Here is a 26,358-nt window from a genome sequence, read left to right as displayed (position 1 = left end):
CCGACGGGTCCCTTCGAAAAAGTTCTTGTTATGTAGCCGACGGTGAATAGTTTGTAGCAGACATGATGTATCTGGCCGACGGATACCTTCGGGAAGGTTCGTTGGAAAGTATTTATAACCCCTTTGGGAAGCATTGTATTCATCTTAGATCTATCTATGGAAGCATAATGTACTGTTGGCATATGTGAATAATAATAATAGTTCTGCTATTGGTGTTCGGTGCTCGTGTCTATTTCCTGTGTGCGTTGCTTAATTAATCCATATGGTAAACATTTGGCGTCGTTACCCAATGGATCTGGCACGCAGGCAGGTGGAGATGAATTAAATGCCGAATCAGTTGAACAAAGACAAGAGTAAGCTGAAGGAAAAAGATGACATACGCGTTGCGCAGGAAAAGTTAATTTTGGCTCAGCAGATAGAGCGTCGAAGGAGGTTTCAGAAGATTTCCGACGGAAGCAAGAGCGCGGAAGGATTGTTGAAGAAGACTCGACAACGGCTTGATTTGGTGGAAGAAGCGAGGGAGGAGTTTCTGAACCTACATACGCCACGGGAAGAGAATCCTGACGGAAGCAGATCGACTCGCACGGCTCGGAGTGCCGAAGGAGCATGAGCGTGGAGTGACCTCTTCGTCCAAGATATACTTCCGGAACGGACAACTACAGTTGACAAACCCTCTTCTTCACCAAACAGCGGGGAAGTCCAAAACTGCGCGGGTGTTGAAAACAATGCGGAAGCAGAAAACTGCGCGGGTGTTGAAAACAGCGCGGAAGCAGAAAACAGCGTGGAAGCAGAAAACAGCGCGAGTGTCCAGAATAGCGCGGGTGTGCAGAACAGCGCGGGTGTTCAGAACAGCGCGGGTGCTCAAAACAACGCGGGAGTGCAAAACAGTGCAGGTACACAACAAAACCCTCGACATACAGTAATAATGGCAGGTCCGAAGGAAAAATTACCTAAATTTGATGGTGATGAAGCAACTGATCCCATTCGACATTGTAAAAGATGTGAAACGATCTGGAGAGCGAATGGCATAACAGATACAAACGAATGGATCCGACAATTTCCCGCAACCCTACGGGGTGTTGCCATTGATTGGTTTACTGATGCCGATCCATAGAAATTGAATAGTTGGGATAACATTAAGAAGGAGTTCATCGTAGAATTTCAACTTTTGCGTGATGACAATGAAATTGTCGCAGAGATATTCAATACCAAGCAAAAGAAGAATGAAACTGTACGGGTCTTTGCCAGGAGGTTAAAGGACTTAATCAGTAAGATGGAGAATAAGCTAGCTGACGGGTTACAGAAAAGATGGTTCATTGAAGGCCTTCACCCGAAGCTGCGGAAGAAGATGAAGATCGTGCCACCATCCACATACAATGAAGCGTACAATCGGGCAATGAACCTCGAAAGTGACCAGAAGACAAAGAAGAAGAAGAAGACCAGCTCGTCCGATTCAGATGATGATGCATCCTTAGGAAATGATAGCAGCGATGACGAAGGAAGCAACAAGAAGGTTCGTGCCCTTCAGAAAGACATGATTTGGATGATGAAGGAATTCAAGAACATGAACAAGGAAACTAAGGGCAATGAACTATGGTGTACGGAGTGCAAGAAGGAAGGCCATATGAAGGGATCCTGCCCAAAAGAGAAATTTTGCGAGATCTGCCAGATTATGGGACACTCAGTAAAGGAATGCCCTTTCAATTTGAAAACAAGAACACCGCAGCAAGTGTTCCTGACACAGGAGGCCTCTCCGTCCGAAGGGAACGGGAACACCAGTACGGAAGGTGCCACATCGGGTGGATACAGAAACAACCGGCACGGTCAAAATAACAACAATACCAGCAACAACAATAATGGCGGAAGGAGTCGAATTCAGTATGATGCGAATGGTCGGCCGATAGTTCAATGCCGCGCATGCAATCTGTGGGGTCACTTCGCCCGAGAGTGTACAACAGCGAACACACCAAAGTTGTTATGCAGATGGTGTGGACCTGGTGATCATGAAGATACTAGGTGTCCAAAGTCGGGAGTAAACTTGATCACCGTCGAGACGAACGAAGAAGAGGTTTTGGCCATCACACGGAAGCAAGCAAAAGTGTACCCCGACCCGACGGAAGAAAAGAAGAGACTGGAAGAAGCACGGGTAGAGATCCAGAAAGCAACACAGCCAGAAACGGCACACCTGAAGGACACGCCGAGTACTTCCGTACGGAATTGCGCAGAACAGAACATTGTCCGGCAAATTTCGCAAGCCAAGATACTTGTCAGGATAAGTGATCTGTTGCTCACTATGCCTCAGCTCCGATCAGCACTCACAAACATTCTTCCCGCTGCTCCACTACCAGGAGAACATGGAAGGAAGCAAGAAAGTGGAGCAAGTACAGTGCACACAAAGGAGAAGGAAAGTGGTGCAAGTGCAGAAGATCCAATGTTGTTAGCCCTCTCATCCGGACGCCATCCAACAGTTGTCGAAATGGGAATTCTCGGGACTGTATTGACAGAAACAATTGTGGACGGAGGGTCCGGTGTCAATGTATTGCCTGAAGACACTTGGAAAAAGTTGGGACAGCCGACATTATGGCCGCCTACATTCCAGCTGCTAACGGCCGATCAACATGGAATCAAGCCATTGGGAGTCCTGACAGCACAACCAGTGACGATTGGAACACAACCGTTCCTGTTGGACTTTGTCGTGATCCCACTGAAGCGGAGAGGATATGGTGCCATTTTGGGCCGGGGGTGGTTGATACAAGCCAAGGTAAAACACGATTGGAAGAAAAATACTTTATCACTTGAAAGGAAAGGCCGGAAGTATGTCATTGATCTACACACTCAGATGGTTGGAGAAGAAGCTCTATCGTCGGATTTCGAAGGAGAAGATGATGAGAGGAGGCAGAGTATGGCACCCGATCAGGAGGGAGTCCTACGATTGGAAGGAGATGATGATCTGGATTCAGTAAATGGTCTTTACCACTGGCAGATAGAGGATTATGAGCTCTTTCCAAGTTGTACTATGCTAAGGATCGACGAAGGTAAGAAAGGAGGAAATGAATGTCCGAAGGAACACAGAGAAGCCGACGGAGGAAATAAATGTCTGAAGGAACATGGAGAAGCCGAAGGAAGAAATGAATGTTTGAAGCAACATAGAGAAGCCGAAGAAGAAAACGCGGATATGACTGAAGCTGAAGAACAGAACATACAGTACGAACCCGAAAGAAGGAAAGATTCTACTGTACAACTGCGCAGGAAGAAAGTATTATGTCAAACCACAAATATAGCAGAAAGGTACCAGCAGCAAGGAAGGCACACGATACGGTCTGCACAGGAAACAAAGCGGAAGGGTCTAATTAAAGTTGCAGCAGTACGGAGTGGACGTGTTATTGGCGGCCAGAAGGGGCAGTTGACGGAGTCCATGGTACGGAGCTTTGGGAACAAACTGAGCGATATGGAGATGACACAGAATAGGCGTAGTAGGTTTCAACTCGGACAGTGGGTGTTGAAGTACGACGAGCGGAATGAGATCAAACCAGGCAAGTTCAAAATTAAATGGGTCGGGCCGTACCAGATGCGAGAAGTACGCAATAACGGAGCAATAAAACAGTGGATGCTAGACCGAAAGGAAGTATTCGATGTAGTTAAGAGGTCGAAGTTGAATGTCTGCAATAAAAGAAGTAACGCACCCCCGTGGACGAATAACTGAGAGACGACCGTAAGTACTGTATATATGTAAATATTGTACATAATTGTTCCAGAAGTGAGATTTCCAAAAAAAACAAAAAAAAAAAAAAGTGAAGTAAAGCACCGTACGGTTTCTGGAAAGCACCGTACGATTTCTGGAAAGCACCGTACGGATTTTCATAAGCAAAGTACGGATTTTGAAGTATCGTACGTACGGATTTTGAAGCGCCGTACGGTTTTCCATAAGCAAGGTACGGATTTCATAGTGCCGTACGGTTTTTCATTGGCAAGGTAATTTTTCAGCATCGTACGGGTTTCCATAGCAAGGTACGGATTTTATGTTGCCGTACGGTTTTTCATTGGCGAGGTACGGAATTCTTAGCAAAGTAAGGTTTTCCACTGGTAAAGTTCGGATTTTTTTTGCACTGTACGGGTTTGAAGTTCATTTGCAAAGCGGCATACAGAAATTGCAATAAAGACTACAATGTACGGATTGCAAGTTAGCGTATGGAATTTGGCAATCACTTTACCGTACGGATTTTGGCGACAAAGCTTGTTCACTATGGAATACGGATTTGGTATTAGCTTCTTGTCAATCCCGCATTGCACCGTACGAATTCTTCTTCTCAGTTCAGCATATGGATTTCAAGCTTGGTGTGCGGTTAAGCTTTCCAGATTTGTGCACAGTTTTTTCGTGCTTGTACGGACTTTAAGCTGTACGGATTTTCAGTATATATCTGGCCATACGTATTTCAACCACAATTTGGCATACGGAGTGTAAAATTTAAATTATATGTTTGAAAGATTAATGCATGGGGTAGCCGATATTTTGCATCTTTGTCAAGGGTTAGAGAAATTGTGGAAGGAGGTTTTGTAATAACAAAAAAAAAAAAAAGAAAAAAAACGTCGACAAATCAAGAATGCTCAAAATGAATATCAGATGATACCATAGGAAGGGGAAGAATCAGCGATTGCCGGAAAGAGTGTAGAATCGGCAGAAAATGACAGAAATGGTGTGTTCCGTGCAGTTTTGTGTAGGTTTCAAAGTGCTAAATTGGTGTTGGTGGCGAGGGGCGCTACCCCTCGACCCCACCCTGTATTGCGTCGACCCCGCCGGGGGCGTTGCCCCCTAGACCCCCAGTCGTTGCGGATATCAATCATGGGAGTCTGACCAGTTGAGAAGAATTGAAGTTGCTACAGGCATGGACTTTCTGTGTACCAGAGGCAGTGGGAGCAGGTGTTGGCTGTGAGGCTGTCTTGGTGGATGCGTAGAGAGCTCGGGAGGAGCTGATCATCCAGTTGGAGGCAGTGCAGCAACACTTGGCTCAGGGTACCGAGGAGTTGGAAGCAGAGAAAGCAGCACAGGTGGCTATCATAGTCAGCTTGAAGAGTCAGTATTGTGTTAGCAAAGACTATATTATAATGACACTTTATTATATTTTAATGTTGTGTGTGGGAAGCTTCTTAACTGAAGTTCATTTGGGAAACTTTGTGCCATTTGGAGATTATAAATATGAGCCCATTTGATGAGTAAAGCATCGGATCATTTGATTATCTTATTTTGCTTTGTTGTCTTTCTGAAGTTCTGATTTTATGTGCCTTTGTTGTATAAGGGTTTTAGACTGATTTTGTGCATCAGTCCACTGCTGAGGTAAACCGGTATTGATTTAATTTTCAAGCTAAATTGAAGACTTCTCATACTGTGTCTACTATGGCTGAGAAGCAACTGGCTTGCTGAAGAATTTTTCTTAAAAATTGTTTTCAATTATCTCTATTGCTGGGCAAGGGTCTTGTTTGCAGATTGGAGTTCGGTAATTCTGGATATCTCAATTTGTTCAATTTGCATCAGAATTAGCATGTTGGATTTACACTAATGAAAATGGAGACATTACACTCAGCCAATATGTTCATTAGAAGAAACATTTTTTGAGAGCTCATTTAAACTAAGTGCAAATGAAAACTGAAAAAATCATAACCTCGATTTTTTATTTTACAGAAGCTTGTGATTACCAGGCATTACATTAATGTAAATGTCAAATTTGTTACGAAATTGGAAGCAGTACCAATAAAGGACAAAACTAATTTTCTCTATTTAGATGTATTACCTGGTTTTTATATTCAAACTCATGCTGCTTGTAAATATAACAAGAATTTCCTTCTAGTTGTACATTTAGTACTGAGAGCATGCAAAAGTTTGTTCTGAGCACTTGTCAATACCATGATCAGAATCATTCAAATTATTGCATATTTTCTGTCAAATACATGTGGCTGCTGTCAAAATTTTGAAATTTACCTTTATCTCTTTTACATGCATACAGACAAGTGGCAATTATATGTTTGAATCATGTATCTATTTTCAGGATTTTGGTAGCATGCTTGATATCTTATTGAAAACTATAATTCTTATTTTATGTGTATATTATTCTCCTTTCAAATGCTTTTGAAGCTATTAGTGTTCACTGGTATCAGTAATCTCTTGCATGTTTTCAAGTATTTTGAATTTCTTATATTTCCTCTGTTAATGTTCTTATGTTCAAACAGGCGTGGCTGCATTGACATTACAATGTATAACTTTGGATCTCCTAGAGTTGGGAATAAAAGATTTGCAGAAGAGTACAATAAGGTGTGTTTCTCTGTATTTGTAATCCTTTACTTTTTAATCCTTAACTTGAGATACAGCCAAATGCGTTTTTATACAGTTACACCCTTGATACTTATAGATATCAAGTATGTGACATCATAAGTGGTTTAATCTTCAAGAGAGTTAATGTTACACTAAATCATGGTGCACGTGCAACATGTATCTACCTGCACTATTTCACTCTGCAAACCAAGATTCAGGACGAAAATTTTCAACCCAGGTTTTCATAGCTGTAGCTTCCATGGATGCTACATTTAACTGCCACTGTTAAGATGGTGAGAAGATAAATATTATTAATTTTTATCTTTGTTGAAGAGGAACGCACTTCCTTAAAAGTCTGTCATGGAGGAAGTATGTGCATGAATATCAGTTTTCGTTATCAATGGTATCATACTGATTTCACAATGCATTATATTTTAACATGAGGTGCTTCTATTAAAAAGTCTTGAGGGTATAGCATTGTATTGTGTATCTCATTTAACAGTTTAAATATTTCTTTTATTTGCCAGAAGACAAAACTAATCTAATGTTGATCAATCAAATTGACATTGACATTGACATCACTCATAAATATGATTCACTGTTTTTCTTTTTTCAGACATCCTTGTGCCAGCTAAAGTGTTGATTGGGAGAAAATCAAGTTCATATGCACTTTGTAATTTTGATTTTCCCAAGCTCAGCAACGTCAAGGTGTCTAACCATGTGTAAAATCTGTCTCCTCCTACACTTACTCTTGGGTCTTTGTGGTAGACATTGCCATTCCATGTCTATTGTCTAAGCTGGCAAGGTATGAACTGCCTTACAAAAAACTTCCTGGTTGTGCTAGAATTTTCACCAATTGCTAGCTTAGTCACAAGGTTCAAATTCAAGTTCGAGTTCGGCAGCTATAAAATTCGGATGAACTTTGGAAAGTGTAAAATATTTGGAAATAAATTCGAGATTAAATTTGTCTTATATAATTTTATTGTTTTAAATATAAGTGATATATGTTTACCGTATAGGTAAAGAAAATGATCGCATACAGACAATGAACATGAACAGTAGAATTATATTAGCAATAGTAGATGATTGATTCTTTACAATGATCCCAGACGGGATATAAATACTACCGCCGAACCTTCCCGAAGGAGTCCGTCGGCCACAAATATTCTATCTGCTACAAACTATTTACCGACGACGTCGGCTACAGAATACAGAAACACCGCCGGACCGTCAGCTACAGAATACAGAAACACCGCCGGACCGTCGGCTACAGGATACAAAATACCGCCGGACCGTCGGCTATAGGATACAGAAACACCGCCGGATCGTCGACTACAGAATACAAAAACACTGCCGGACTGTCCAGTCGACTAACACCATCCCCCCAAAAAGAAAAGTCATCTCCTGACGACTGACAAAATATCTGAGACAAATTAACAAACAAAATACATTAATAGAGTGACTACAACAAGAGAAATCTGCTTCTGTCACATCACTTCCACATTCATCCCGTTACATCTGTAGCCTCTGCTAACACAATACTGTCTCCTCAAGCTGACCTTGATAGCCACCTATGCTGCTTTCTTTGTTTTCAATTCTTCGGTACCCTGAGCCAAGTGTCGCTGCACTACCTCCAACTGGATGATCAGCTCCTTCCGAGCTCTGTACGCATCCACCAAGACAGCCTCATAGCCAACACCTGCTCCCACTGCCTCTGGTACACAAACAATCCATGCTTTCAGCAACTTCAACTCTTTTGAACTGGTCAGACTCCCACGACTGATATCCGCAACGACTGGGGGTCCAGGGGGTAATGCCCCCAGCGGGGTTGAGGGGCAGCGCCCCCACAGGGTCCTGGGGCAACGCCCCGGGTGCGGGGTCCTCGCCGCCAAGACCAAATTAGCACTTCGAAACCCACACAAAAATGCACGGAACACACAATTTCTGTCATTATCTGCCGATTTTGCACTCTTTCCGGCAACCACGGATGCGTCCCCTTCCCTTTGGCATCATCTGTCACTCATTCTGAACAACTTGATTCTGTCGTCGTTTTTTTTTTTACTGCTTCCTCTACAATCCACCACAAATCCCTCTGCACACAGAAATTCTTCTCCTTCTGGCAGAACCAACACTCTTCTTTATGTCTCTGTTTCCCCGTGGAAGTCTGGCTGGAGGAGGGAATGGAGTCTGAGGCTTGCGTTTAGCTTCATGCGTTCCGATTCCTCCGATGCTTTGTTCAGATGTTTTCAGTGCCTCCTCATCCCAACCGATCCATTTCAAAATCCTGTGCAATCCTTTTGTGCGGACTCCTGCGGTTCTTTCTCCTGGCAGCGAATGGCAGTATGGAACAGAGGACCACGTGCAGCTCCAATGGAATGACAATGTGTTTGAGACGGGGAATAAAGAAGTCTGTGCCCGCAGACCTTTCCTTTACCGACGGAGACTATTCTAAGTTTGGAAGAAATGATTACAAGCCCGCGGGGCTCTCTTCGGCAAGAAAGTGTTAAAAAATTTCACGCTCATGGACAGACTGTCCGCGGGGACCTCCGATTCTGTGCCCATGGACAGGTTGTGGTTTGTGAGACTTTCTCTGCCCACAGACAAGCAGTGGTCCGCGGGACTTTCGCTGCCCGCGGGCCTTTCTGTCCGCAGGGCTCACTTTTTTTTTTTCTTTTTTTCTTTTTTTCAATTTCTTTTTTTTTTTTTCTCAATTTTTTTTTTTTTTTAAAAAAAGAAATCAAATAATAGAGGTACCTCCATGTTGGCTCCAGGCGTCGCCATTCTGCAACGATGACGAAGTCAGCTGGCCATCCTGTGACAGTGACGGAGTCTTCCTGGCACCATATATTTTGAATTTGGATCTGTTGAGTGCCGGAGATATCTTCTGCCCGTCCAAAGTTGATAATCTGATCGCTCCATTGTCGCCAACCTTTCGAATCTGATATGGTCCAACCCATCTGCCCTTAAACTTTTTCACTTTGATTTCATTTTGACCGTCGTACGCCTTATGTTTGTTCTATGCCACCCTCGTCACCCACTGTGCCTGCGGTCGTTGCGCAACTGGATTATTTCCTTGCTATCGGTGCCCTTCCACTAATTTTATGCTGCAGTGTAACCTTTTCTTTCCGCGCGGTCTATTCACCATGTACCGGACAGTGGGATCTTTCATTTTTCTATGTTCAAACTGTATGTTCTTCCCTTCAGCTTCAACCATGGCAGCTTTTCCTTCTTCCCTTCCTTGCATTCCTCCGGACATTCATTTTCCTCTTTTTTCTCATCTTCGTCGACCCTTAGCATATTGCAACTCGGAAAGAGTTCGTAGTCTTCTATCTGCCAATGGTAAAAGCCATTCACCGAGTCCAGGTCGTCGTCATTCGATCCTCCGTCAAGTCTTAATACTCCTTCATCCGGTTCCATTCTCCTTTTTCCTTCGTCATCACTCTCGCCTTCACTGTCAGAATCTGACAATGTTGCCTCCTCGCCAACCATTTGCGTGTGCAGGTCAATTATGAATCTTTTGCCTCTGCGCTCCATTGATAGGGTATTGTGTTTCCAATCATGTTTTACTTTTGTTTGCACCAACCAATCCCGTCCCAGAATAGCATCATAGCCTTTTCTTTTTTATGGAATGACCACAAAATCCAATAAAAACGGTTGCGTACCAATTGTTATCGGTTGCGCTTTCAGAATTCCCAACGGTTTGATTCCATGTTGGTCTGCCGTGAGCAACTGAAATGCAGGTGGCCACAATGTCGGCTTTCCCAACTTCTTCCAAGTATCCTCCGGCAACACATTCACGCCAGACCCTCCGTCAACAATTGTGTCTGTCAAAACATTTCCCAAAATCCTCATCTCGACGACCGCTGGATGCCGTCCGGATGTGAGTGCCAGCAGCATTGGGTCTGTTGCCGTCGCTTCCCTACTGTCCCTTCCTGTGTCCTCCGTTGCTTTCGAAAACGGTGTATGATTCAAAATGGCCGTCCGTAACTGGGGCATTGTGAGAAGGAGGTCACTTATCTTGACCGGTATCCATTTGTAAGATCTGTCGTACAATGTTTTGTTCTGCGAAGTTCCTTGCCAAGGTGCCGGTGATGTTCTTCAACTGAGATGTCCCCGTCGACGATGCCTTTGCAATTTTCGCTTGCGCTTCCCCCACTTTTCGCTTTTCCTCCGCTTGCCTCCGTGTAATTGCCAAAACCTCCTCTACATCTGTGCCGACAGTGATCAAGTTTACTCCAGACTTTGGACACTTGGAATCTTCGTGATTGTCGGGTTCGCACCATCTGCATAATAATTTTGGTGTGTTTGCCGCTGTACAATCTCGTGCAAAATGACCCTACAAATTACATGCCCGGCATCGAACGATCGGCCGTCCATTTGCATCATACTGAGTTCGACTTCGGCTCCCATTATTATTGTTATTATTTGTATTGTTGTTATTTTTCCCTCTGCTATTATTCCTGTATCCTCCGGATGTAGCACCGGCGGTATTCGTGTTTCCGCTACTACCTGACGGGGAAGCCTCCTGTGTGAGAAACACCTGCGGAGATCCTCTTGTCTTCATGTTAAAGGGGCACTCCTTTGTCGAATGTCCCATGATCTGACAGATGTCACAGAATTGGTTCTTCGGACACGATCCTTTAGTATGACGGTTGGTCTTACATTTTGTGCACCACAGTTCACTACCTTTTGGCTCTTTTTGCATTTTTTAAACTCCTTCATTATTCGAACCATATCCTTCTGTAAGGCACGAACTTTTTTGCTACTACCTTCGTCGTCGCTGCTATCATCTCCAGAAGATTCGTCGTCATCAGAGTCAGAGGAGCTAGTTTTCTTCTTCTTTGTTTTGTGCGCACTTTCAAGATCCAGTGCTCTGTTATAAGCATCCACATATGACGACGGTGGTACAATTATCATTTTCCTCCGCAACTGTGAGCGTAGGCCCTCCACAAACCACCTTTTCTGCAATCCGTCCGCCGGCTTGATTTCCATTTTGTTTATTAAGTCTTTTAATCTCCTAGCATAGACACAGACAGTTTCGTGCTTTCCCTGCTTCGTATTGAAAATTTTCACTACGATTTCATTATCATCCCGCAAGAGTTTAAACTCCGCCAAGAACTCCTTTTTAATCTTATCCCATGTATCCAGCTTCTGCGGATCCATATCCGAAAACCAATCAATCGTGACACCCTGTAGGGTTGCCGAAAATTGCCTGGCCCATTCATCGGCATCTATGATTCCATTTGCCCGCCAGATCGTCTCACATGTCTTACAATGTCAGATGGGGTCGGCTGTACCATCGCCTTCAAATTTCGGAAACTTCTCTTTGGATCCCGCCATCGCAACACTGGAGGTCTGCACTGTCACACCGGAGGTCTGCACTCCTATACTGGCAATCGGCACTCCCACACCGGCAGTCTGAACTCCCACACCGGCGGTCAGCACTTCCACACCGGCGGTCAGCACTCCCACACCGGCGGTCAGCACTCCCACACCGGCGGTCAGCACTCCCACACCGGCAGTCTGAATTCCCACACCGGCGGTCTGCACTCCCGCATCGGAGGTGTCGACAGCTGCGAACCTTGGTGAAGAAGAAAGATCCTCTGAAATTGTTTCCCGCGGAAGTCTATCCTGGACGAAAAGATCACTCCACGCTCGTGCTCCGTCGGCACTGCGAGCTGTGCAAGTTGATGCTCTTCCGTCAGAGTTTTCCTCCCTTGGCGAACACAAGTTCAAGAACTCCTCCCGTGCTTCTTCCACTAATTCCACCCATTGCCGAGTCTCCTCTGACAAGTCCTCTGCACTCCTGTTTTTGTCGGCAAGCTTCTGAAATCTCCGTCGGCATTCGGCTTGCTGTGCCAGAATTAAATTCTCTTGCGCAATACGGATTCTATCTTTTCCCTTCGCCTTATTCCGATCCTTGTTAAGCTGATTTGGCATTAATCTTCATTCCTCCCACCTTCCAGATTCATAAGGCAACGGCGCCAAATGTTTACCGTACAGGTAAAAAAAATGATCGCATACAGACAATGAACACGAACAGCAGAATTATATTAGCAATAGTAGATGATTGATTCTTTACAATGATCCCAGACGAGATATAAATACAACCGCTGAACCTTCCCGAAGGAGTTCGTCGCCCACAAATATTCTATCTGCTACAAACTATTTACCGATGACGTCGGCTACAGAATACAGAAACACTGCCGGACCGTCGGCTACAGAATATAGAAACACTGCCGGACCGTCGGCTACAGAATACAGAAACACTGTCGGACCGTCGGCTACAGAATACAAAACACCGCCGGACCGTCGGCTACAGGATACAGAAACACCACCGGACCGTCGGCTATAGAATACAGAAACACCGCTGGACCATCCAGTCAGCTAACAATATATACCCAAATTTGTCAAAATAATTTAACATTGTTAAAAAACTAAAAAATATTTATGTTTTGTTAATGACTTAAAATTTTGTTTTGAATATTACGAAATATAATTTAGAAAAGTATTAGTAAATTTTTTTTAAAAATATTAAATTGAAGTTTATTTAAACAAATATATTTAAACTATAAATAGAAACTTTGAAATGTACCTTTTGATTTTTTATAAATAAAACATATCCAAACCAAAAGAAACTCAAAGATGCACCATTTATTTTTGAGAATACGAAAACTGAAAAAAATATTGCAAAGTGGAGTTGTAGGATCATTTCGCTGAAGTTGCAATGCCTAGTTGGAAGGTTGTGTTGCTTAAGTTGTGTACACACTTTGGTGATGAAATGCGTTTGACCCTCTCCCTTTATTCTTAGATAAAATTTTGTGACATCTACAAATGTTGTCACTCGCTCTAGCTGGTATCCTCAGAAGTCAATGACGAGCTCAACAAGAAAAGTTTAATACAAATTATCACGTTTTTTATTCACGCGATTTTCTTCATGAATTTTAATGAATTTTTTTCCCACCATTTAATGTTCATTGCATTTTGAACTTCATGTTTAAAGTTCGCCAAATGCTGTGACATAGATTGCCAGTGAGCACTTTGTCTCTAGAAAAAATTCCCACGGAGATAATGATTTTATTCCAAATTCTAGCACATTAATGAAAATTTTATCCTTGTCGAATTGATTTACACCTATCTTCTGGATTTTACCACTATTATTAAAGTTGCAATGCTCAATATCTATATGTTGTTCTGAAAGAGGGTTGTCCAAATAGATTTGAATTGTGAATGCCTATCCTCATCTTAACATTTTTGTGTCTCGTGTTGTTATAGGATATTGGAGTCACATGAAGATTTAAATGCATTAAATTTTATATTGGCTAAAGATGTTTTTACTTTGCTCCAATAATATTATGTTAATCATTGAGGAAAAAATATAACCCCTCCTTGTTTGTGTTTATGTTGATCACTTCCATATGGGTTTAATTTAATGTTCGTAATTAGATGGAAGAGGGGGAATTCATTTGGCAGTCTTGGCGGCTTCACCTTCTTGTGAGGGCTGTCACAAAGTCATAAGGTTCCCAGGGTGAGAGGAAAGCTAACTGTGATACCTTTATAGTATACCACCTTACTTATTTTGTGTGGATTTTTGTTTGCTTTCTAAATGCTAGTTATAATGTTTGCATGGAAAAAAATGGTACACAAATAGATAAGGAAACAAATAATTTTTGCCACAGACAAAAAGATCAACACCCCAAACCTCAATATTTTAAATGCCCACAACTGGAAAGAGTTTACAAATTTATTTATAAGTTTGGACAGAAATATATCATCAAATAGAACAATACACATGAGCAAACTATTTTAAAATCCCAATACAATGTTGTATAAAATAGGATTCTTGTGGGTTTGATGCTAGCTAATTGGAATTCCAAAAGGAAGCCAAACCCTCCAAAACCTAGCTGTTCCACCAAACCTACTACCAAGCGTAATAAATATCTAGGGACCCAAAGAAAATGCAAAAAATATCTCCAAACCCTAGGCATCCAATCCTAGAAAACTCATGCTCCACTTCGAGGATGTACATTCAACAAGGAGGTGGTGTACCCAATACAAAGAGGTCTGAAATATTATATCTTGATGCCACAAATTATTATGTCCCCATTTTCATGAGCATTAGAGTTTGAGGGATTAGACTATTATCGTGTCCCTTGTAGGCTAATTATTGTAGATAGAGGGTCTTCTAAGGCAAAGACTTGGTTAATGGAGCTTCTTGTCTTCTCCAAAATTTAGTATGTTCCTGTTTGGTCTTCATTTGGCTTTGATTAGACTTTGCTTTGGCTCAGTTTCATATACTTACTATGAATAATAAGTCTGAGATTGATAGAGATGGGCCCTTTCTGTTTTTAGTAAGAAAATCATATAGACAGAGGATGTGATGGTTGAGTCCCTTGTTTAGATGGTTTATCAAAATAATAAGTATTTAATGAGATATTAATAATTTAATGGCCTTTAATGATGTTTATTTATTTAAGTTTGTTGACTATAATAAATTGGGGACCATGTTGAGGGTATTGAGTAATTAATACTTACTGATTTAAAATGTGCTTTAGTAATGATATATTATAAAGTCAACTTATTATTATAGAACTTAAAAGCAAATATCAAATCATTAAAGAGACTTGCTAAAGAAGATTCATGGGGAAATATTGTAAAAGAGTCTTGTAGAGAAATTAAAATGTATTCTCCTACATTTGATTTTGGAAAATATAGTTCTTGTTTGAGAGTCAAACGTTTTCAGATTTCAAGGGCCTGAAGAATTTTCTTTCAGATTTCCATGCACTTTAAACTGGTGAAACTATCCAGTGAATTGTGTTGGTGATGGTCTTATTCAGAGACCATACATATATTTAACCTACGATCGATTTGCGAGGTGCTCAACCTTTTATTTTAGATATAGCCGCATAGACTAGAGAATGCTTTATAATTGCAGATCACATGTCCAATAAGGGCTGCATTTGAATAGTGATGGGCTTCTGTGGTACATTGTTAGCAGCAAGTGTTATATAAGAGGCTGCGATATCAGTTAGTGATCCTCTGTTTGCAAGGAGAGGGCGTTTTATTTGTAAGTACCACTATAGCAAGTTTCAGCATCAACATCAAAGAATCCTGCATTACCAAGCAGCTGTGATATTTCCTCGGGAAATTCAATGATCATTATTAGTTTTCAGAATTCCAGAATCTTTTAAATCAATTCCAATCAGCATTCCATTCTTATTTGTATATTTTTTTGGAAAAGAGAGAATAAGATTGATAAGGAGAATTGCTGTGAAAAGAGTTATGATCAGTCAATGAAAAGTTGATTCGTTTTCATGCTTTGTATGTGTTTGGATTGGAAAAAAAATCATTTAAGTACATACAAATCAATCACACATATTCAGAAATCAGAACTTAAACATTCCATGCCAACTTTTATGATGAAATGTCAAACATCTAAAATGAAGTATCAAACATCTAAAATTGAGTTTCCAAGAGGTAAACCAGCAGGTCAGAGCTTGCATGGTGTTTGATAAATTGCCAAACATCCATAATTGAGTTTCGGAGTTAGACTCCTGGGGGGTTCTTACACAAATCTACTTTTCACATCCTTACAATCATGTCTATTGAATCCATTAGAAATTTGATGATGAAATCCCTTCAAATGAAGCCCTAATATATTTGTTGGATGGAACCACCAATCAAATCTACCAAAAAGAATCTCTCATTATTGAAGTAGATGTCCTATGTGAAGGTTTTTGTCCTCACATGTTTGGTTAATAAAATTTAAACCAGCAAAAAATCATATTCTCAAAATTTTCAAATCTTGATTGCTGAAAATTGAGCTCAAAGAGGCATTCATATCCAAGTTCCATGCTCCATTTAGGGTTATTTAAAATCCCCCTTATCTTTCATGTAGTCACCCACCCCTAGGAAGTCACTTTAATTAACATTTTGGAATTACCACCTTAGACTTTCTAGGCACCAATATAAAATCACTTTACTAAACTACATAAGGTAAAGGTAAATTTAAATAGTTAAAATTTAACTCTATTTGAAATAATACCTCTGGAGTTTGGACATTATTGAAAGGAAAACTAATGTCTTTTAAGTGCAAGTACTGACTAACCCAAAATAGTACTACTATTTGTCTAGGTTGTCAATATATTAGAAATAGTTAGATTATATGAAACCCCTTCAAAAATGTGATAATGCAAATCTTATCAGATCAAGCTCAAAATAACACCTATTGATGTCAAATTAGCTAGATTGAAATGTCACCAAAATCCCAAGAGTTCCCTAACCCTAACTTGTGAGCTAATGGGAACCCAATGATTAGGTTAATGGTCATAAAACTATCATTGCTTAGGAAGGGGGCATTACAACAAATGCTGACACTTTTTGGGTAGTCATATACCAATGCGGGCAAGTTGCAAGCATGTGGTGATTTGGGTCACTATTTAACAAGTGGCAAGCTTGATTGTTCTACATTGTATCTAATTGCTACAACCTTTCAAAACAAATATACTCAAATTGTTGATATAGGAGAATTTCTAGCAAATATCAAATCCACTATACTTCAGTAGTGGAATGAAAACTCTTCTCAGATACAGTGATGAACAATAGAGAAGTTAGGCAATCTTAGCTATACCTCAGTAGCTAAATTGCAAATGCAATTCTCAGAATTTTCAACCCTTATATATCACCAAGGGCATACAGTTCAGAACTTTGGAAAAAGCCACAAAGGCACAAAATCAAATATATAACCAAGTGTGCTTTTCCCAATGAAATGAGCTCTCATTTATAAGCTGTCATTGGCCAAAGTTTCCTTAAAACTCCACTTCATAAATTGTGGAAGTTTCCCAAAAAAGCTCAGCACTAGAAACTTTCCAACTTGCTTTTTAAGAAAAATCTCTTAAAGTAATTATTATAATAATATAAATATTATTATAATAATGCACTCAATGATTAATAAATAAATAAGAGCTCATGCAATTTATTACTTTATTAACTGCAGGTGATAACCGACTGCTGAAGCCACCCACTGCATTGCCAAAAGTAGCAATTGCCGGAAAAAGACTTCTTTAAAATAGTAAGTTCACAACTGAGACCCCCAAAACATCCAATCAGCTCACGAGGGTCGCTATGATTAGCTAACTCCACCAACTGCGCAGGCCTGCCAAAATCGGGGACATTACAAGTATATTTTAAAGCATGCATATCACTCTAAAAGGTCTGATTTAGGAAGAACACATGCATTTGCACTCCAAGAACTCAATTTTGCTCATTGTGAGAGATTTACTTGGTGGATTTGCATGAGATCTTTTGCTTTAGGGTCATTTTTGCTTGGCAATGGTTTTCCTAACATGAAGAATGGATTTATCATGCTGAAAATTGTTTTTAGGAGCTCCTTCCTTAGGCACGTTTTTGGAAATAACTCTAAATAGATCCATTTTCGACCTAGGTTTTTGCACAATGATGAATCATTTTGGTGTTTTATGGTGATTGCATTACATATTGATGCATGTTTTGACCTTTAATGATCAAAACGTTTTGATCATGCTTCTTGGTGAAACACGTTTTTTCACCAAAAACGTCCCACAAGCATGAGCATTCAAAAATGTTGGATCATGGAGCATGAATAGGGGACGTTTTGGCATCTTTCAACAAGAACTCCTTGTTTGCTGCCCTCTCCCATTCGAGTTTGCAAAGTTGGAAAAAGTCTAAGTGTTTTTGAAGACATTTTCAACATTAGAGCATCTTTTTCCTTCATTTATGGCACTCAATCTTCATGTAAGTGGACTTATTCTTTCTTGCTATTTAATTTATGGAAAGTGCATTTTTTATTTAAAAATGAAAAAATTGTTCATTTTCTTGTTTTCGGTTTTTCCCCAATTTCCAAATTCGAATTTGTGTGTTGAACTGCGTTGCATCTTGACATGTTTTAGCCACTCTCCAAAGGTACATTTTTCTTTTGGGTTTTTGTGCTTTGTGCTTGCTTACTGGTTTTCTTCACTTTGGAGAAGTCACAAGTTCTTTCCCAAGAACTTATTGTTGTTTCACTTCATGCGAAAACATCATCACGTTTCACTTTGATTTTCCATGTCACAACACGTCGCATCTCATTTGACAAATGCAATTACATGTTTTCCATCTCATTCACCATTCGTGCATGCATGTAATCTCATTTTCCACTTCCATTTTCACTCATCACTTTCCGCATCCCCTCGCATGACACGATTATTCGAAAAGCCTTACGTGTAATTGCATCCAAAAGGTCCAATTTTGATTAAAAGTCACTTTTTAAGAAGTGAAAAAGATTTCATTTTCATCTTCTATGTATTTTGACTTCACTTTTTCAGCAAAGATGACTATAAAGCTCATTATCTCTCTTCCATTTTTCATTTCCATCTCTCCATATACATTTGCGCCTTCGCGAGCAAATACATGTTGTCATGTCCCCATATTTATAAGATTTTATAATAAATTAATTAATAATAGAATAAAATTATCACCAGGTACTAGTTACTGTTGTCGGTAAAATGTATAGTGTAGCCGACGGGTAGAGTAGTATCTGAACGGGTGCGTGACGCTTGAGTCACCCCTTCGAAAAGGTATATGTACACATTCGAGATGGACTTTGGAAGGGAGATATAATCGAGAGATCATTGTAGTCATTGTAATCGGATTGTAATTTGCAAGTGCATACATGAATAAAGTACCTGTTCTGAATCGAATCGTGTTATACATGTGTTGAACTTCTTACTCTATGCAGTAAACAGTTGGTGCCGTTGCGAGACGAACCTGGAATGAAGGAATGATATGAAGATTGATGCCAAATTTGCCAAACAAAGATCGGAATAAGGTGAAAGATAAGAATGAACTAAGTACAGCAAAAGAAATTTTAATTTTAACACAGCAAGCAGAACGCAGACAGAGACTTCAGCAGATTGCCGAGGAGCACCGAAGGGGTGAAGAGGCACAGACAGAAGGAGTGCACTCACCTAGTAGGCTGAGGAGTGCCGAGGAATTGCTGGAAGAAACTCGACAACGCTTGAATTTGGTGGAGGAAACAAGGGAAGAATTCCTTAACCTGTATACGCCGAGGGGAGAGTGTCCGAACGGAAGGGAAGCAACTCGCATGGCTCGGAGTGCCGAGGGAGCACGAGCGTGGAGTGATCTCTTCGTTCCTGATACACCGGACAAACAGATACAAGCGAAGAATAGAACGTCACTTGAAGACTTTTCACCAGACAATGCGGTTGTTGGAAACAAGACTGTTGTCCAGAACAGCGCAGAAGTCCAAAACAGTGTAGGAGCACAGAACAGCGCGGGAGTCCAGAATAGCGCGGGAGCTCAGAACAACGCGGGAGTCCAGAACAGCGCGAGAGCACAGAACAGCACGGGAGCTCAGAACAGTTCGGGTACACAAGTACCTCAGAATCAAAGGCAAGTAACAATGGCTGGTCCTAAAGAAAAGTTACCCAAGTTTCACGGTGATTGTTCGGCAGACCCTATCAGACATTGTAAAATGTGTGAAACCATATGGACGGCAAATGGTGTGACGGATGAGGATGATTGGGTAAGACAATTTTCAGTAACCCTACAGGGTGTGGCGATAGAGTGGTTTTCTGACACTAGTCCTCAGAAACTTGATACATGGGAGAATTTTAAAAAAGAATTTATAGCAGAATTCAGATTACTTCGAGATGATAATGAAATAGTGGCAGAAATCTACAACACCAAACAAGGAAAGAATGAGACAGTCCGAACCTATGCTAGGCGATTGAAAGAATTGATCGGAAAGATGGAGAGTCAACCAGCGGATGGGTTGAAAAAATGGTGGTTCGTGGAGGGGCTATGGCCGGCTCTTAAAAAGAAAATGAAGATTGTACCACCATCATTGTACACCGATGCATACACTCGTGCCATGGATTTAGAAAGCGAACAAAAAACGAGTAAGAAGAAGAAACATAAGTCCTCTGATTCAGATGATTCATCCTCGGAGAGTAGTAGTAGTGATGAGGAATCAAACAAGAAGGTGAAAGCGCTACAGAAAGACATGCTGCGGATGATGAAAGAATTCAAAAATTTGAAAAAGAATCCAAATACAGTAAAAGGAGAACTGTGGTGTACAGATTGCAAGGAGGACGACCATACGAAGGGTTCATGCCCGAAGAAGCAGTTTTGTGACATTTGCCAGGTGGTGGGGCATTCCTTGAAAGAGTGCTCATTTAACTTAAAAACAAAAGGATACTAGTAGGTGTTACTAATGCAGGAAGCGTTGAACAATAGCAACAACGCGGGCAATGATGCAACTTCAGGTGGATATCGATATAATAATAGAGGCGAAAGGGGTGGAAACAATAACAATAACAATGGAGGCCGAAGTAAAATACAATATGATGTGAGTGGACGGCCGATGATATAGTGTCGGGCATGTAATCTTTGGGGTCACTTCGCGAGGGACTGTACTACAAAAGAGACGCCGCAGCTACTGTGTAGATGGTGTGGTCTGGGGGACCATGAAGATTCAAAATGTCCAAAGCAAAGCATAAATTCATTAAGTATTGAAACATGTGATGAAAACGTGTTGGTGATCACGCGGGAGCAGGCGAGGAAGACAAAATATCCGAATGTGGAAGAAGAGAAGGAGAGGTTACAAAAAGTCCGAACAGAGATAGAGAAGCAGATGAGAGCGGAGAAGTCACAAGTAAATGACACTGCTGAAACTTTGAAAAGAAACTTGGCAAAACAAGACATGGTGAAACAGATAATGCAAACGGAAGTGCCAATTAAATTAAATGATCTTCTTCTCACCATGCCACAACTACGTATGACTATTATAAATATGACACCGTCCCCGAGAATAACGGAGGAAGCAAAGGATAGTACGGAAACAACCACAGCAGTAGCAACAGAACCGATTTATTAGCACTTACGACAGGTAGACACCCAGCAGTGGTGGAGATGGGCATTCTGGGCATGGTGCTGATGGATACAATAGTAGATGGAGGATCGGGAGTGAATGTGATGCCGGAAGATATCTGGAAAAAACTTGGACAACCAACACTATGGCCACCCATCTTTCAGCTACTTACAGCAGATCAACATGGGATAAAACCCTTGGGCACTCTAATGGCGCAGCCGGTAACAATTGGGACACAACCATTTTTACTGGATTTTGTAGTTATTCCATTAAAGAGAAGAGTGTACGATGCCATCCTAGGATGGGGGTGGTTGGTGCAAGCTAAGGTCAAGCATGATTGGAAAAGGAACACCCTATCAATGGAGAAGGGAGGTAGGATATTTATAATCGATTTGCATACACAGATGGTAGGAGAAGAAGCCGTGTCGTCGGACTTAGAAGGCTGTGGCGAGAGTGATGACGAAGGGAAAAAGAGGATGGAACCAGATGATGAAGGGGTGCTGAGAATAGGAGGGTCAACTGATGACGACCTAGACTCAGTAAACGGATTGCTACATTGGCAAATGGAAGACTATGAGGTCTTTTCAAGCTGCAATATTTTGAGTATCAAGGAAGGAAAACAAGGCCATGAGTTTCCGAAGGAGTACAGTGAACTAAAGGAGGGAGAAGCGCAGGTGGATGAAACACCTGCCCATACGTTCAGTAAAGATAAACCAATAAAGTATGAAGAGCCGACAGTGAAAGCAGTGAACTTGGGTAATGAGGAAAATCCAAAGAACATTCGTGTAGGAGATGATTGGAACCCAGTATTGAAGGCAACAGCATTCAGAATATTTATGGAGTACAAAGATGTTTTTGCTTGGACGTATAAGGACTTAAAAGGAGTACCAGCAGAGCTATGTGTCCACCGGATACCATTAATTGAAGGTGCGGTACCCGTACGGAAGCGGCCGTACCGAAGGAATAAGAACAATGCAGCATGGGCCATGGAAGATTGCACAAAATAGGTGGAAGGTATGGCATTAGAAACGTTTAAAATTAAACAGATTTCAACCTGGTCAGTTAGTACTAAAGTATAATGGACGAAATGAAATAAGGCTTGGAAAATTTAAAGTTAAATGGGTTGGACCGTATAAGATACGGGAAGTTGGATATAACGGAGCAATTAAATTGTGGACACTGGATGGAAAAGAAATACCAGATGTCGTAAATGGATCAAAGTTGAAAATATATAGGGAAAGGAAGGATCCTCCGTGCACAAGGGAATGAACGAAGAAAAGATATCTGTAAATAATGTAAATAATGTACATATGTATAATATTAAAGCCGAATATAGTTAAAAAATCAAGTGATGAACTGTAAAAGAATGAAGTGATAAAATGAAAGATGAAGCATAAAATGTATTGGAATTTTGGAGGAACAAAAGCCTGTAGTACGACTATAGAAAACATCATCAAATGAAAAGTATGCAAAAAATGGAGCAAAATAACAAAATGATAATAAAGGGAGGAAATTTTAATAAAGTGAGTTCAGAAAGAATTGAAAAATGAGTCCTTAATGACCGTATAGACTCGAGCTTTGTAATGCAAAGTTAAAAATATATATAATACTATACTACCTTAAAGTAATAAAGTTGTAAATTATGAAAAGAAAGGACTGTACGGCTGTTGATGCCTGGAGAAGACTAAGAAAAGACCGTACGGTCAGACCCAGCATAGAAGAGTGAAATGAAAGACCGTACGGCCCTTGGAGACACAGGGAAGCTAACTGAAAGACCGTACGGCCTGAGAGAGATAGAGGAGAGCTAAATGGAAGACCGTACGGCTTGAAAGAAAACACATTGTAAAAGGATGACCGTACGGCTTGGATAACTCGCATAGGCTGGAGATATAAGCCCGTACTGTGATACCGTACGGTGAAGAGTAGTGATCGTACAACTTTGAGGTTTTTGTTTTGTTTATAAATGAAACCATACTAGATCATACCGTACCGTCGTACGACCTCTAGTGAAAAGACCATACCGTACGGTGGAATAGCGAAGGATATAAAGAAAGACCATACGGTCCTAAAGCAAGTTGAAACACAAAGAATCATTGATGTCTGTACGGCCCAAAACATAAGCAAGGAATAGCATAAGAAGACTGTACGGCTTTTCCGTACGGATTAGGCAACCAAAGGAAAGGGAAGAAGAAGGTCGTACAACGTATGGCAAGGGAGAAGCTGGGACAGCCATACAAAGGGTATCAGGAAAGGAAGAGGAATTGCTGTAGCCGATTCACAAAGTAGGTCTGTAGGAAAGACGAAGTGAAAGAGGATGTGGAAGAGCGAAGAAAGAAAAAAAGATGACAAATTGAAACAGTTCAGAATGAGTAATGCATGATGCCAAAGGGAAGGGTAAACATAAGCAGTTGCTAGAAAGAGTGGAATTGGAAGAAAATGACAGAAATAGTGTGTTCCGTGCAGTTTTGTGTGGGTTTCAGAGTGCTAATTTGGTCTTGGCGGCGAGGGGCGTTGCTCCCTAGACCGCCAGTCCTTGCGGATATCAGTCATGGGAAGTGTGACCAGTTGATGAGACCTAGAGCTGCTGCTGTAGGCATGAGTGTTTGTGTGTCAGAGGAGGCACTTGGAGTAGGTGTTGGGCATGAGGCTGTCTTGGTGGATGCGTAGAGAGCTCGAGAGGAGCTGATCATCCAGTTGAAGGCAGTATGGCGACACTTGGCTCAGTGTAACCAGGAGTTGGAAACAGAAAAAGCAGCACGGGTGGCTATCAAGGTCAGCTAAGGAGATAGTATTGTGTTAGCAAAGGCTACAGATGCAACATGGGTTGGAGACCAGTTTGGTGCAGGCATAGGATGAATGTGAAAGTGGTGCGACAGAAACAGATCTATCTTGTTGTAGTTAGTCAATTAATGTATTTTGTTGTTAATTTGTCTCAGATATTTTGTAATTGTCATCCGGAGATGACCTTTCTTTTGGGGGGGATGATGTTGTCGGTAAAATGTATAGTGTAGCCGACGGGTAGAGTAGTATCCGAACGGGCGCGTGACGCTTGAGTCACCCCTTCGGAAAGGTATATGTACACGTTCAAGATGGACTTTGGAAGGGAGATACAATCGAGAGATCATTGTAGTCATTGTAATCGGATTGTAATTTGCAAGTGCATACATGAATAAAGTACCTGTTCTGAATCGAATCGTGTTATACATGTGTTGAACTTCGTACCCTATGCAGTAAATAGTTACCACTCTCAGACAGATGGACAAACTGAGATTGTGAACAAGTGGTTTGAAGGTTACCTTCAAAACTATGTTTCAGCACAACAACGGGCATGGGTCAAGTGGATACAGTTGGGAGAATATTGTTACAATACCAAGTATCACATGTCCATCAGGATGTCACCATTCAAAGCTCTATACGGGTATGGACCCCTCTCCTTCATCGACACAGTGTTAGGAGCTAGCCGCGCACCAAGGCCAAGGAATTGGCTTCAGGAGGGACAGGACATCCTACGATACCTGAAGGAAAACTTGCAATGGGCACAGAATCAACAAAAGATGTACCTTGACAACACTGAAAGAAGAGGAGTTTCGAAGTAGGGGACTTTGTTTATCTTAGGCTCCAGCCATATCGAAAATCTTCATTGAAGGAAAAGGGAAAAGAAAAAGTGAAGCTGCCATTTTATGGCCCCTATCGCATAGTTCATCATAGTGGTGAAGTTGCTTACGAGTTGGAACTTTTGGAGGGAAGTTGTATTCATAATGTCTTTCATGTTTCGTGCCTGAAGTAAGCTGTGGGCCTGAACGTTATGGTAGCCACAGACCTTCCACCACTCAATGAAGAAGGAAAACTCATATTGGAACCATCCGAGATCATTGAAGTACGTGAGAAGACCCTGCATAACTGCACGGTGAAGGAATATTTGGTGTGTTGGAAACACTTGTCATTGGACAATGTGACGTGGGAGGGTGAGCACATTCTCTAGCACCTGATATTGCATTTGCTTCAGGACAAGCAAAATTTGGGATAGGAGGATTGTATTGTTCCCGTTATAAAATAAATCATTAATCAAACTATTGTTAATGGGCCGATTGATTTAATATATCTCAGACCTATTTTTATTTTGTTTCCGTAGTTTGTGTCGCCGTCAGTTATCTTTGTACATCCTCGGAAAGTTTCTCGCGACAGATAATTAAGCACGGCTTGTAGGTGGTCTTTAGTTATGAATTTTGGATTTTTTTTTGTACTGCGAATTCCAGTTGGGATTCTCTGTTGTTTGCCATTTCGGAAGTGAAAGATCTTCCTTACTTGGCTATTCCAGTTTCGGTGGGATTCAACTCTCACCCTATTCTGTCGCCTGTAACACTTCTCTCGGATCTGGCAAATTAGAGCACCATCATATTCCGAATTATCCTTGTGTTCTATTGGTTTTGCTTTCTTGTTCTGTGTAATTTCATCTATTGTTTGTTTGCATTGAATCTCATTGTTGTTGATACCATCAATTGTTCTACAATCACTTTCCGTATCTGTACGGACTCTTGCCTTCCATTCCAACCACTACCTCACATGTTACGGCCACCAAGCTTAGTTTAAGTTCACCATACGACCCTCACAACTACAACCATATGGCCACTTCTTCACTATACGACTGCCATTGTCTGTCATACGACCTTCATAATTGCCCTGTACGGTAGTCCCAAACATCTGCTCACTGTACAACCACACATCCCTTCGTACGACTCTTTACTCCCCCATTGTACGACCACACAACCATCCCTTCTGTACGACCTTTTGCTTCCCACCGTAGGGCTCCATTTCTACTATACAAACTCTCCTATGCATTCTCTTGATACCATACGATGTCTGTAAACATACAATAGAGGTCAGTACATCATTGTTTCGACTATTTCCTCTCCTTCGGGGGAACGGGGACATTACACCAAGTTCTCAAAATGTTCTCCTATGAGGATAGGAGTCGCAGAAGAGAGAGGTGGTGTTGATATATTCATCTCTAAAATGGGAGTTGTAGGTGTGAATACAGTTGAGAATGAATCCACATTCTATGGCAGCCAGGAATGGTTCCTCTTGGGTAGACGACTCTTGGTTGCTAGGTAGTTGTGGAGGAAATATGATCATTATCCGTCACTCT

The 26,358-nt window shown here is 41.3% G+C and overlaps 1 protein-coding gene across 3 annotated transcripts in view; it reads left to right on the top strand.

Annotated features, from left to right (window-relative positions):
- The window catches only part of LOC149554544 (putative triglyceride lipase), a 329,392-nt gene that overhangs the window by 199,639 nt on the left and 103,395 nt on the right, over positions 1-26,358 (top strand). For all 3 annotated transcript variants that reach the window (XR_016364383.1, XM_089828589.1, XM_089828587.1), the window contains exon 14: positions 6,223-6,304. Coding sequence is in view for 2 of the 3 variants with exons in the window: in XM_089828589.1 (XP_089684715.1) it covers positions 6,223-6,304 (82 nt within the window). In the remaining variant the exon portion in view is untranslated. The remainder of the gene's footprint in view (positions 1-6,222; positions 6,305-26,358) is intronic.

The sequence above is a fragment of the Cupressus sempervirens genome, chromosome 5 (assembly GCF_028749045.1).
Source record: "Cupressus sempervirens isolate cs-2001-9-10 chromosome 5, ASM2874904v1, whole genome shotgun sequence".
In the NCBI taxonomy this organism is placed as follows: Eukaryota; Viridiplantae; Streptophyta; class Pinopsida; order Cupressales; family Cupressaceae; genus Cupressus; species Cupressus sempervirens.
This window is presented reverse-complemented; position numbering and strand designations above follow the sequence as displayed.